The 14,174-nt window shown below is 35.7% G+C and overlaps 1 protein-coding gene across 2 annotated transcripts in view; it reads right to left on the bottom strand.

Annotated features, from left to right (window-relative positions):
- Window positions 1–7,448: 7,448 nt before the first annotated feature.
- LOC125650164 (F-box only protein 44-like) overlaps window positions 7,449–14,174 on the bottom strand; it is a 26,376-nt gene continuing 19,650 nt past the window's right edge. For both annotated transcript variants that reach the window (XM_048878190.2, XM_056165506.1), the window contains one exon: window positions 7,449–9,146. In XM_048878190.2, the coding sequence (XP_048734147.1) occupies window positions 9,035–9,146 (112 nt within the window). In that variant the 3' untranslated portion in view covers window positions 7,449–9,034. The remainder of the gene's footprint in view (window positions 9,147–14,174) is intronic.

Raw genomic sequence — 14,174 nt, 5'->3', positions numbered from 1 at the left:
TTTGTTTTATCTACATTTGTAAGTAGCAGGGCTGTGACCAAATTCCTCAGAAACCAGAGCAAAACTGGTCAAAAAGTGAGGAAAATATGATTCACAAGTAGCAGGTCTGTGACTCAATGCCTCAGATATCCAAGGAAAACTGGTCAAAAAGTGAGGAAAATACCTCACCCTACCTGGAAAAATGTCATTTTCTGTCACGTAGATCAAGCCCAGTGTGTTTAATTTTTTCGAAAATTGAGCCAATTAGACGATTTTCTCTGAAAAAAGGAAAAATCACATCCTTGTCTGTAATCACACATTTTTAACTTCTTGATAACTACAATTCCAATTCTTTTCAAATTTGGTATGAAGCATCTTTGGGACAAGGCTGACGTAAATTGTAAATTTCAGGACTCCTGCACCCCATGGACCTTAGGGGCAGGGCAAAAATTGACAAAATTTCAAAAATCTTCTTTAGAACCCCATATGTGTAAGAAATACTAAATGCATAGTTATTATACCCCCCCCCCCCCCCCCCCCCCCCCCCCCCCCCGAACAAAGTTCGGGGGGGGGGGGGGGGGTATATAGGAATCACTCTGTATGTCTGTGCAGATTTGTGTCCGGGCCATAACTTTGTTCTTTGACTTAGGCATACCATATTTGGCACACAGGTGGATCACCATGACACGATGTGTCGAGTACCTTCATGACCTCTATATGACCTTGACATCAAGGTCAACATTAAAGGTTTTTTACAATGGATTATTATCCGGACCATAACTTCTTTGTTCTTTGACATAGGCATACCATATTTGACACATGAGTGTATCACCATGAGACAATGTGTCGGGTACCTTCATGACCTCCATATGACCTTGACCTCAATGTCAAAATTAAAGGTTTTTACAATGAATTCGTGTCAGGGCCATGACTTTGTTCTTTGACATAGGCATACCATATTTGACACAAGAATGTATCACCATGAGACGATGTGTCGGGTACCTTCATGACTTCTATATGACCTTGAACTTTGACCTCAAGGTCAAAATTGATTATAGAGTTTTGACATAGTCATACCATAAGACATGGGTGTATCACCATGAGACTATGTGTCATGTACATTCATGACCTCTTTATGACCTTGACCTTTGATCTCAAGGTCAAATTATAGGTTTATGCCATGGATTTGTGTTCGGACTATATCTTCCATTTTCTTCTACAAAGGCATACCATATTTTTACACTCAGGAAAGAGGTAATTTATACCTATTAAGAACATCCTTTGGGAGATTAGGGTGGGGGGGGGGGTGGGTGTATTCTTAGTGAGCATTGCTCACAGTACCTCTTGTTTAGAGCAGGAAGGCCTCTACCAAAATTGTAAAGTTTATGATCCCTTGGGTAGAGGTTCTGACTCCAGGGTGGGACCAAACTTGGTATATATAGTGTATGTGTTAAATAATATCTTATTTAATGCTTTTGATACTAAATTCAAGCTAAATACATACTTAGAAGGAGTAAGTAGTCCTTTACAAATTTGTAAATTTCATAATCCTAGTGGTTTGGTTCCAGGGTGGAGCCAAAATTATTATAGTCACTGTGATTATTGTCTTCATCTTTTGAAAGACTTCTTGAAGTTTGCTGATATGGTATAAAAACTAATTGCATATTTAGGAAAAGCAGAAAAGGATGTACCAAAATTGTAAATTTTGCAACCCCAGGGTTTTGAGTCTAGGACAGGTACAAATAAGTCATTTCGTGTTAGTTACATTATATTATGTAAAGCTTTTCATCAGGATAGGCCCTTTTGAGGGCATTTAAGTTTTTTTAAAGAACACATCTTGTTTTATATGTGTTTTTGCTGAATATTAGAATTTAGCTTAGATATTTAGAACAGGAAATTTTTAGTAGCCCTTGGGACTAGTGGTACTTTTAACTAATACTCAGGTGACCATAAAGGCCCATGGGCCTCTTGTTTTTATGAGGGATTTGAATTTGGTTATGTCTAAGCCACCAAAAAAAAAAAAACCCACCAGAAAAAAATACCTTCCTGAAATGATTGTTATTCTAGAAATTGTTTTTTAGCTCACCTGAGCTTTTCTGATCACCTGTAGTCCGTCCGTCTGTAAACTTTTAACATTTTTGACTTCTTCTCAAAAACCACTGGGCCAATTTCAACCAAAGTTGGCACAAAGCATCCTTAGGTAAAGGGAATTCTAAATTGTTACCTTCCAAGAGGAGATAATCAAGAAAATGTCAAAATAGAGTAGGGTCATTAAAAAATCTTCTTGAGAACCACTGAGCCAGAAAAGCTGAGATTTATATGAAAGCTTCCAGATATAGTGCAGATTCAAGTTTGTTAAAATCATGGCCCCCGGGGATTGGATGGGGCCACAATAGGGGCTCAAAATTTTACATACAAATAGATAGGAAAAATCTTCTCAAGAACCACTGAGCCAGAAAAGCTGAGATTTACATGAAAGCTTGCTGATATAGTGCAGATTCAAGTTTGTTAAAATCATGGCCCCGGAGGTCGGATGGGGCCACAAGGGGGGGGGATCAAAGTTTTACATACAAATATATAGGGAAAGTCTTTAAAAATGTTCTTCTCAAGAACCACTGAGCCAGAAAAGCTGATATTTACATGAAAGCTTCCTGACATAGTGCAGATTTAAGTTTGTTAAAATCATGGCCCCCGGGTGTAGGATGGGGCCGCAATAGGGGATCAAACTTTTACATACAAATATATAGGGAAAATTTTCTCAAGAACCACTGAGCCAGAAAAGCTGAGATTTACATGAAAGCTTTCTGACATAGTTCAGATTCACGTTTGTTAAAATCATGGCCCACGGGGGTTGGATGGGGCCACAATAGGGGATCAAAGTTTTACATACAAATAGGAAAAATCTTCTCAAGAACCACTGAACCACAAAAGCTGATATTTACATGAAAGCTTCCTGATATAGTGCAGATTCAAGTTGGTTAAAATCATGGCCCCCGGGGGGTTGGATGGGGCTGCAATAGGGGATCAAACTTTTACATACAAATATATAGGGAAAATCTTTAAAAATCTTCTTCTCAAGAACCACTGAGCCAGAAAAGCTGATATTTACATGGAAGCTTTGTGATATAGTGTAGATTTAAGTTTGCAAAAATCATGGTCTCCAGGGGTAGGTTGGGGCCATAATGGGGACTAAGGTTTTACATGCACATATAAATGGAAAGTCTTCAGATATGGGCCAAGGTGATTCAGGAGAGCAATGTGGCCCATGGGCCTCTTGTTTTAGCTCACTTGAGCCGAATGCTCAAGTTAGCTTTTCTGATCATTGACCGTTGTCTGTCAGCGTCATAAACTTTTCCCATTTTCATCTTCTTCTTCAGAACCATTGGGTCAATTTCAACCAAACTTGGCTCAAAGCATCCTTGGTTGAAGGGCTATTAAGGTTTTTCAAATAAAGGGCCATGCCCCCTTCAAAGGGAGATAATCACAAAAATGCAAAACTAGGATTAGGTCATTTAAAAATCTTCTTAAGAACCACTGGGCCAGAGGAGCTGACATTTACATGACAGCTTCCTGACATAGTGTAGATTCAAGTTTGTTCAAATCATGGCCCCCAGAGGTAGGTTGGGGCCACAACACGGGATCAAAGTTTTACAGGAATTATATAGGAAAAAGCTTTAAAAACTTCTCGAGAACCAATGAGCCAGAAGAGCTGAGATTTACCTAAAAGCTTCCTGACATAGTGCAGATTCAAGTTTGTTCAAAACATGGCCTCCGGGGGTAGGTTGGGGCCACAATAGGGGATCAAAGTTTTACATAGAAATATGTAGGGAAATTCTTTAAAAATCTTCTTCTCAAGAATCGCAGAGCTAGAAGAGCTAAGGTTTACATGAAAGCTTCCTAACATATTGCAAATTCAAGTTTGTTCAAATCATGGCCCCCAGAGGTAGGATGGGGCCACAATAGGGGATCAAAGTTTTACAAAGAAGTATACAGGGAAAATCTTTTAAAATCTTCTTCTCAATAACCACTGAGCCAGAAGAGCTAAGATTTACATGAAAGCTTCCTGACATAGTTCAAATTCAAGTTTGTTCAAATCATGGCCCCCGGGGGTAGGTTGGGGCCACAATAGGGGATCAAAGTTTTACATGGGAATATACAGAGAAAGTAAATCTTTGAAAATCTTCTCAAGAACCAATGATCCAGAAGAGCTAACATTTACATGAAAGCTTACTGACATAGTGCAGTTGGGGTCAAAATAGGGGATCAAAGTTTTACATAGAAATATACAAGGAAAATCTTCATTTATCAATCATTTTCTCTTGTCTCGAGAGGTACAACACAATGTGGTTTGCCATTGGACTCTGTGACAGTGACCCAATAAGGTGAGTATGAGTTCACAGGACTCAATTTTTCATTTGATTCAAAATCAACTTTAAGGAGGAATGCTACACCAGAGAAATTTGATATTGATGACAAATGAAGGATACGTGCAACATTTTGAAATTGAAGACTTTCAAATTTATTTTATATAGTCAAAAAATGCAGTTCAAGTAGGTAATCTGAAATTTTTTTAAACCCCTGCGGGACTCAAACCCACGATCTACAGTTCAGCAGTTGACGTGTTTACCTATTGAGCTACTCGGCTTGGCAATATTTGAAATGAATAGACAAATATTGCTGATATTTATATTTATGTCTCCCCTCTTTCAGGGGGAGACATTGTTTTTTGAACTTTCTATCCGAGTCCATCCGTCTGTCACAAAATCTTGTGAATGCTTCTTCTCCTATATGGCTTATCGGATAAACTGGAAACTTTGTACAATGCTTCATTGCCATTTGTAGATGTGCATGCAGATTGGTGGGACAAGAGGATCCAATTATTTTCCTAAAAGTTAAAGTGCATCCAAGAGGGGTGGAGGATGTTAAAATAGCTTTTGAATGCTTCTCCTCCTATATGGTTTATCCGATAGTCTAAGACTTGAAATTTTGTACAATACTTCAATGCCATTTTCGGATGTGCATATTGCAGATACAGGAGGATCCAAATGTTGTCCTTAAAGTTATAGTGGATCTGAGGGGTGGAGGGTGTAAAATAGTTTGTGAACACTTCTCCTATGTGGCTTGCCCATGTTCCTGCTCATGCTTTTTCCTCCATACAATGCAGTACATTAAGGGGAGGTTTCATTTTGAGCACTTCCAATTTGGGGAGATATTGTTTTTCATAAAAACATCTCTAGTCTCATCCAAGTTTTAAAAGGAAGTCGGCCATTATGACGATATAGAGTACCGCCTTAAATGGAAGTGTTCACAGGTTACAATTGTAAACGAAGACGAGTCGATTAGATAAATCAAAAAGTAAAGATAATCTCATTCTGTGACTGCACCTTTACAGTTAAAACAGGACATAAAGACACCAGGATTTTTATCATGTGGGACTGCATGGCTTTTTTTTGGGCTCAAGTGAGCTTTTCTGATCGCCTGCTGTCCATCTGTCTGTAAACTTTTTACATTCTTGACTTCTTCTCCAGAACCACTGGGCCAATTTCAACCAAACTTGGCCAAAAGCATCCTTGAGTGAAGGGCTTTCAAGTTTGTTCAACTCAAGGGCCATTTCCCTTTCAAAGGGGAGAAAATTACAACAAGAGATGTTTGTAAAACACATGCCCCCCATGGTGCAAAATTGAAAAGGGTTATACACACACACATCATTTAATTGAAAGTAGTATCATCAATTCAAAATATTGAGCAGACAATATCTTCCTATGTCAAGAGTGGATTGACCATGTGACCTCAAAATCAATAGGGGTCATCAACTCCTGAAGATGTACCAGTGTACCAAGTTTGATGTCTTTCAAGCAAAGGGTTCTCAAGATATTAAACAGACAGTATATTCCTATGTCCAGTTTGACCCTTGACCATGTGACCTCAAAATCATTAGTATTCATCTTCTCCTGAAGATGTACCAGTGTAACAAGTTTGAAGTCTGTCAAGCAAGGGTTCTCAAGATATTAAGCAGACAGTATATTCCTATGTCCAGTTTGACCTTTGACCATGTGACCTCAAATTCAATAGGGGTCATCTTCTTCTGAAGATGTACCAGTGTACCAAGTTCGATGTCTGTTGAGCAAAGGGTTCTCAAGATATTGAGTGGACAGTATATTCCTATGTCCAGTTTGACCCTTGACCATGTGACCTCAAAATCAATAGGGGTTATCTTCTTCTAAAGATATACCAGTGTACCAAGTTTGATGTTTGTCAAACAAAGGGTTCTCGAGACATTGAGTGGTCAATATATTCCTATGTCCAGTTTGACCCTTGACTATGTGACCTCAAAATCAATAGGGGTCATCTACTCCTTAAGATGTACCAGTGTACCAAGTCTGATGTCTGTCAAGCAAAGGGTTCTCAAGATATTGAGCGGACAATATATTCCTATGTTCAGTTTGACCCTTGACCATGTGACCTCAAAATCAATAGGGGTCATCTTCTTCTAAAGATATACCAGTGTACCAAGTTTGATGTTTGTCAAACAAAGGATTCTCGAGACATTGAGTGGTCAATATATTCCTATGTCCAGTTTGACCCTTGACTATGTGACCTCAAAATCAATAGGGGTCATCTACTACTTAAGATGTACCAGTGTACCAAGTCTGATGTCTGTCAAGCAAAGGGTTCTCAAGATATTGAGCAGAGAGTATATTCCTATGTCCAGAGTAGATTGACCCTTGACCTTTAACCTGAAAAACAATAGGGGTCCTTTTCATTACCAACCCACATATGAATATCATTACGATCAAGTGAATGGTTCTCAAGATATTGAGCGGACAACATGTGGTCTACCGACCGACAGGTGCAAACCAATATGCCCCTCTTCTTTGAAGGGGGGCATAAAAATGCAAAAATAGGGTGGGGTCATTTAAAAATCTTCTTAAGAACCACTGGGCCAGAAAAGCTGAAATTTACATGAAAGCTTCCTGACAAAGTGCAGATTTAAGTTTGTTAAAATCATGGCCCCTGGGGTAGGATGGGCCACAAGGAGGGATCAAAGTTTTGCATGCAAATATATAGGGAAAATCTTCAAAAATCTTCTCAAAAACTACTGGGCCAGGAAAGTGGTTTACATGAAAGCTTCCTGACATAGTGTAGATTCAATTTTGAAAAAAATCATGGCCCTCAGGAGTAGGTTGGGGCCACAATATGGGATCAAAGTTTAACATGCGAATATATAGGAAAAATCTTTAAATATGAGCCAAGGTGACTGGTGTGACCCATGGGCCCCTTGTTTTCAAATCCTAGACCATGCAGTTATGAACCCCTTCAGAATGTTTTTGGCTGTCAGAAAATTGTTCTTTTAAATATTTCAAAAGTTTACTTCAAATTAACCCACTATGTGAACCATGACTATACTTTAAAGAGCTTCTGTAACTGTATTCGGTTTGTGGAGACAAGGAACAGAAATTGAATCATAATTCTATAGGAATTTGTATTTTAATGTAAATGAATAAATACATAACAATGTAGTATATATATAATGTGTGTTATGTTGTAAAAATGATCACAGCTATTATATAATATCGGTAACAATTCAAAACAATCCCATTAATAAAATCTTACTTTAACTCAACATCCTGAATTCTTTTGGTCACCGTACATGTAATTAAACATCAACATAAAACAAACCTTGACCTCTGAAAAATGTCTTGAAGGTCAAGAAACAGTCAAAGTGAATGATTGAAGCAATTCAACAAATATCCAGGAATTTTGTGCAGATCTAATGTTTGGTATAATATTAAGAGAGAGAAGAGTACCAGAGCCACCTAAACTTGAATTTGTCAACAGTTCAAACCCGTGTAATGTTTGAGTAAATGAATTTAAAGAATTGTCATTTTTCCTTTGGTGTGAATTTGCAAACTATTAGGAGAAAATTGATAAATTTGCGACTCACCTAAAGTACCAGTTATACAGATGCTTTTTCTCCCTCTTACTCTCTTTCCAAACAAACAAAATGCCTAAAAATCCCTAGATTTTTTCCCCCTTAAGATTGGTTGCATGCTTATCATGATAAAAAATATCCTGTCTATACTTCTAAGTAAAACTGTTGGTTATTTGTAAACACGGTATCATTGTTCCCACAATTCACTATTAAATCTTTACCTCCCAAGAAGAACAGATTCTTATATAAAATTCTCAGAGTACCACAAAACCAGATGTCTCTGTTGAGACTGTAGTTCAAAGAGTCAGATAAAAATAAGATGTTTGTGAAACACTGATGCCCCGATACACTGTCATACTGTATGGCAGCAAAGTTATTAAGGTACCCAAAGAAAGATCATGTCACAAGGAATACATAGGTGAAATATGAAAGCCACTATCATTAACCATTCAAAAGTTATAGCCCCAGCTTTAAGTTTTTCAAAAGTAGGTCAAACTTCAAGGTCATGAGGTCAAAAAAATTGGTATCAACAGAGGGATCTTGTCAAAAGTAATAAACATGTTATATCAAAGACTCTAAATTATGGAATAAAAGAGATAATTTAGTCTGCCTTTAAGGCTTTAAAAATAAACCACTAAATTAAGTTTTACAGGGCCCTAAAAAGGCTAGCTGCTATCAAACATTGTCCTTTAGCAAACAGACAGATGGAGGAATATGCAACTTTGACCAGTAGAGCTAAAAACCATGCAAGTTGGATGGTCCTCAAAAATAGCACATCATTTGTCATAAAGTTGGGTCATAAAATTATGTAAGAATTAATTACATACAATAATATTTTACATGTGTTTGACTCTTGCTAATATTTGTAATTGCTCTATCTACATCACAACTACCACACCAACATGCTTATTTTAAAACTGTGAACATACACAGAAATGAAGGCTGGTTTACAGTATCAACATGCTTAACCACACCCACTGGTAGAGTCAGGTTATACAAAAAAGTAATGTCCCATAATCTAATGTCTGTCAACAATCTCATAAAATGTGACCCGTGCATATACATGATAATCTCATTCACTTGCAAGAATTGAAATGCACATCCAGCCATTGTGATTAAAGTTCACAGGAACTCATCCTCTCCACTTTCTTCATTATAACTCCTCTCAGATTCTGATTCCGAAGAAGAATAGCTGGATTTGGACACTTCCGATCCCGTGGCTGCTTTCTCAGACCTGGAATATATAACATTCTCCTTGTATTGAAAATCCCACTTTGAACCCTTTATACTTTATGTATTTTATGCTTAAGCTTTTTGGAGATGTTTACGTAAGAGGTACATGATTGAGACAATCTCGCCTCAGCATTATCCAATGAATGAACTTCATTTAAATTCATATCAAATTGGGTCACCTGAATAGGCAATGCAATGTGTCTTTCCATGATACCTCTGTCATTGTTAAAGGGACAGTAAAGGTCATATTGTTCAAATTCTTATAAGGAATTTTAAAAAATATATGTCTAAATGACTCGTACAAGTCATTTTCTGTGGAGAATAATAATTTAAGTATTTATCTCCATTTCTTTCCAAATTTAAAACAAATATGATCTTCAAATTATGTCCCTTGAATTTTTGCTCCCTGAACAAAATTGAATGTTATACAAGTTGGCTCCTAGTGTAACTTTTGACAAGCATGCAGTCATTTCAAAGTTGAAAAATATCATTCATATATCATATTAGAAAGGAATAAGATGTTTTGGGTATGGAATTTTTTTTCACCAAAATGTGCTTTACCTCTCTAACAAAGAAATATTTCCATTACCAATGTTTTTACCTTTCATATCTTTTACCAACTGTCCACATGAATGTGATTGATTGATGTTTTACGAATGTAAACAATGTGCATTCAATAATGTAACCTGATTATTTCAACAGCTGGGAATATTCCAACAGAAATGAAAGTAAAATATAAAAACAAGAGGCCCATGGGCCACATCGCTCACCTGAGTCACCTTGGCCCTGCCATTGTTCAGCTGTTGTGATTTTCAAATTTATTTTTTTTTATCAGTCTTTATTCCCATGAAAATTTTTGACTCCATATTGTGGCCTCAACTTACATGTAGCTCCAAAGGATCACAACAAAAGTGAAAATGAATTCACACAGCACAGAGATGCCTCAACACCAATGACTAATATGATCCTGCTGTTCTGGATAAGACCAAGGTCACATGGTCATGATTCCAATGTTATTTATTACAATTGTTTTGATCGGACAAAAACAAATCTGAAGGAGAATTTACACATCAATAAATCCAAAAAACGCTATGTATACATACGCGCCTGAAAACAAATAACATAGTGCGGGGAAACAATTAAAAAAATTTAAATTGATAATACAGGGAACGAATTGGAATTATAAGAATCAAACATTCTTTTTGAAGAATTTATTGATGTGTAAACTTTGGACATTTTACTCGCAAACTTTATGTAAAAGTGCAAAGCGCTTTTATTTAGTTTGTGAGTAAAATGTCCAGAATTTACACATTGATAAACTCTTCAAAAAGAATGATTAATCCTATATTAAATGGTGATGAGATACGAAGACCTTGCCTTAAGAAGTCTATATACAGAATATGAAAGCTCTATCGTAAATAGGTCAGGAGATGAATCTATATACAAAATAAAGATTTACCTTAAATTGTTCAGGAGATATTGATTTGGTCAGGTTTTTACAAATGTTGATCAAGGTCACAAGATCAAATAAGATTGTATTACAAGGTCTCATAATTAAAAAACTATATACAAACAAAGTAAAAACTGGAGACCAACACCTTGAGGTTCAAATTGTGGAAGATTCTCACAAGTGGATACCACGTGGTATTCAGCAGGGTCTGTATCCAAAGTATAGACTTAAAGAAACAGATCACCAACACATAGTGAGAACTCAGGATACACTTTATTGGTTGACCGGTTTCGACCAGAGGGCGGTCGTCATCAGAACAACCAGGTTGTTCTGATGATGACTGCCCTCTGGTCAAAACCGGTCAACCAATAAAGTGTATCCTGCATTCTCACTATGTGTTGGTGATCTGTTTTAATTCTTTAAGTTTTAACTATATACAAAATATAAAAGCCCCAATTACAATAGTTCTGAAGATACCTAACAGGATATGTTTTCTTAAAAGTATGTCAAATTTCAAGGTCACATGGTCAAAGGTCATAGTATGAATCAAAGGTCTTGCCATAAGAAATCTATACACAAAATATGAAATGTCTTAACTTGGAGATATTAGATAACTGATCAGATACCGTATTTAAAAAGTAGGTCAAAAGTTTAAACATCACAAAATAATAAGGTATTCCCACAGAACCTACATACAAAATATGAAAGCTCTACTTTAAATAAGTTAGGAGAATTTGAATAGGTCAGGGTTTTTTTTAAGTAGGTCAAACTCTAAGGTCAAAAGATCAAACATCATTGTGAACAAGTCAAGGTCTTGCCATAAAGAATCTATTATCTACAAAATATGAAAGCTCCACCTAAAATAGTTCCAGATATAATCAATAGGTTTTCTTAAAAGTAGGTCAAAGTTCAAGGTCAAAGATTATGATATTAAATGAAAGGTCTTGTCATAAGAAATACATATAAGCAAGTTCGATATGAAAGATCTACCTTAAATACTTCAGGATCAATTGTATAGGTCAGATTTTTTATTAAAAGTAGGTCAAACATCCAAGTCAAGGTCACAAGATCACACACCATTACATCGCATGAAAGGTATTTCTGTAAAGAATGTATACACAAAATATGAAAGGCCTGTCTTAAATAGTTCAAAAGATTTTTCCTATAAACAGTGAAACTTCTCCAAACTGGTCCCTCAGAAAACCAGTTCTCCTTGAATATTGGCTGATTTTCAAAGTCCCAGCAGAAATCTTAACATTTCCTTATAAAGAAATTCTTACAAAACCGGCCACCCCTGAAAACCGGACACTTTTTAAAAGACATTTGTTAACAAATGTGTAATTTACCCTTATAATACTGGCCATTTTTCGAAGACGAGAAATTTTGGCCAGAGGGTAATCAAGATCGGCCAGGTTTAAAAAATGACTGACCAACCAGCCACGTGGGAAATTATCAACCAGAGGAATGAAAAACACAAGCAACTTCTATAATTTCTATTGTTTACCTGTGCTGTCGAGGGTGTTAAGTGACACTTGACTAATCCAAGTGACCCTTCCAAATTCTGTACAAAATGTAATAAACGGATATGAACATATTGAATGAATACAGTATCAAATGCCACATGGTTGCATCATACTATTGTATGGATATACGCGGTAGTTAATAAAGAACTAACCCATGACTGTTAATGATAATTATCAAAAGATAAATTAATTTTCTTCATTTCCATAGACTGAAAATTCCTAAGAAATATGAAAATTACAATTCCATATTTACTACTGTACTTTTCAAAAACGTTACAACAAATTTGTTAATGACATAAGCAATGGATGTAAACAGAGTTTTTATAGGCAAGAGGAATTCCAATAATAGGCGTCTGTGTTTTCTTTGCGTATCCTGTTATTGATTTGAGATAATATGTCTCTAAATGCCAAATTCTCGGTAAACCGGCCATCCCTCTAAACCAGCCGGTTGGTTTTTTTTTTCGTTTTGAGAGCTTGCCGGTTTAGAGAAGTTTCACTGTATCAGCATAAAATAATTTAATCCACTATTGTGGCCCCATCCTACCCCTGGGGACCATGAATTGCACAAATTTGGATCTACTCTATGTCAGGAAGATTTCATGTAAATTTCAACTTTCATGGCCCAGTGGTTTTTTGAGAAGATGTTTTAAAAGATTTTCCCTACATACTCGCATGTAAAACTTTGATACCCAATTGTGGCCTCATCCTACACCCAGGGGCCATGATTTGAACAAACTTAAATCTGTTCTACGTCAGAAAGCTTTTATGTGAATTTTTTTTTTATAGTTCTTTATTTTCTTCTATTCTGTAATATCAACACGAGCGGCATATGCATCAATCTTCAAGTTACAGAAAAAAAAAGTTTTATGAGAGAGAGAGAGAGAGAGAGAGAATAAATATATCAAGAGGCTGTTTCAATATTGAATAAAAGGTTCCATCCATTCCAGGTTGTGTCAAATTTTATTTTTTCACCATTTTTATAGAAGATGTATTTCAAGGTCTCATAGTTCTTTTTCAAATGAGATATCGCTACCACTATATTTAACGTCTTTTCTGTACACCTCAATGTATATATGTAGTACTTTAACCACAGAAAAAGTGTGTTTTGAATATATTTGTTTGAATCAAGAAATCCAAGCAAAAAGTTTCTTTTTGTAATAGATAACTGTAGATTTGTATTTTCTTCAACATATATTTCCAAAGTATCTAAAAAAGATTGAACATTTACACATTCCCAGAAGAGGTGTTCCAATGTTTCTTCTTCCAATTTACAAAATGTACAGCTTTTTGTATCCTTCCTCTTAATTTTATGCAGGAAAGTGTTTGTAGCCAAAATTCTATTCATTGGAACCATTGAAATTTTGAATTTTTTGTTAACTTAAATGGTAACTTATAAATTGTTCTCCATTCACTTTCTTCAAGTCCAAATAGAGTGTTCCATTTTGTTTTACAGATTGGTTCAGTATCGTTATAGTTCAATATATCATAAATATGTTTTGATTTCTTACAACATGACAATTTATAGATATTAGGTAAAATCAAGGGATTTTGTACCTTAAATATAGCCCTTTCATTATTTTTTTTGTTTTCATCCATGCTTTTACTGCCTGTACTATACCCATAAATTCTAAAAGATTAATATGTACGCAAGGATAAATGGATGAAAATTTTTCATATGTATAAAAAGTACCATCTTCATGTATGATATCATTTACAAATTGTATGTTATACTCAAACAGATTTTTATTGAAATATGTTTTTTTACCTATCATAATGTTTGGATTAAAAAAAAGTGGTACATCACCTTTTGCCTTTTCTATAAGAAGACTGTCTTTCTAAACTAAGTCTATCCAAGCATTAAAGACATCTATCCAAAATACATTTTTGACTGTTTTTTTAATCTCATGTATATAATCTATTCCACATGTAGTTAATTTTGTCAAATCAAGCTTGGGAATGAAGAGTTCAAAGCCTTTATCTGTAAAGATTAATTGTCTCATCCAAAATTTTTTTAAAGATGCAATAAAGGCTTTTATATTAATCATTCGTAAACCAC

The sequence above is a fragment of the Ostrea edulis genome, chromosome 5 (genome assembly GCF_947568905.1).
Source record: "Ostrea edulis chromosome 5, xbOstEdul1.1, whole genome shotgun sequence".
Taxonomy (NCBI): Eukaryota; Metazoa; Mollusca; class Bivalvia; order Ostreida; family Ostreidae; genus Ostrea; species Ostrea edulis.
Note: the sequence above shows the minus strand (reverse complement) of the source record. Positions and strands in the feature narration are given on the sequence as shown.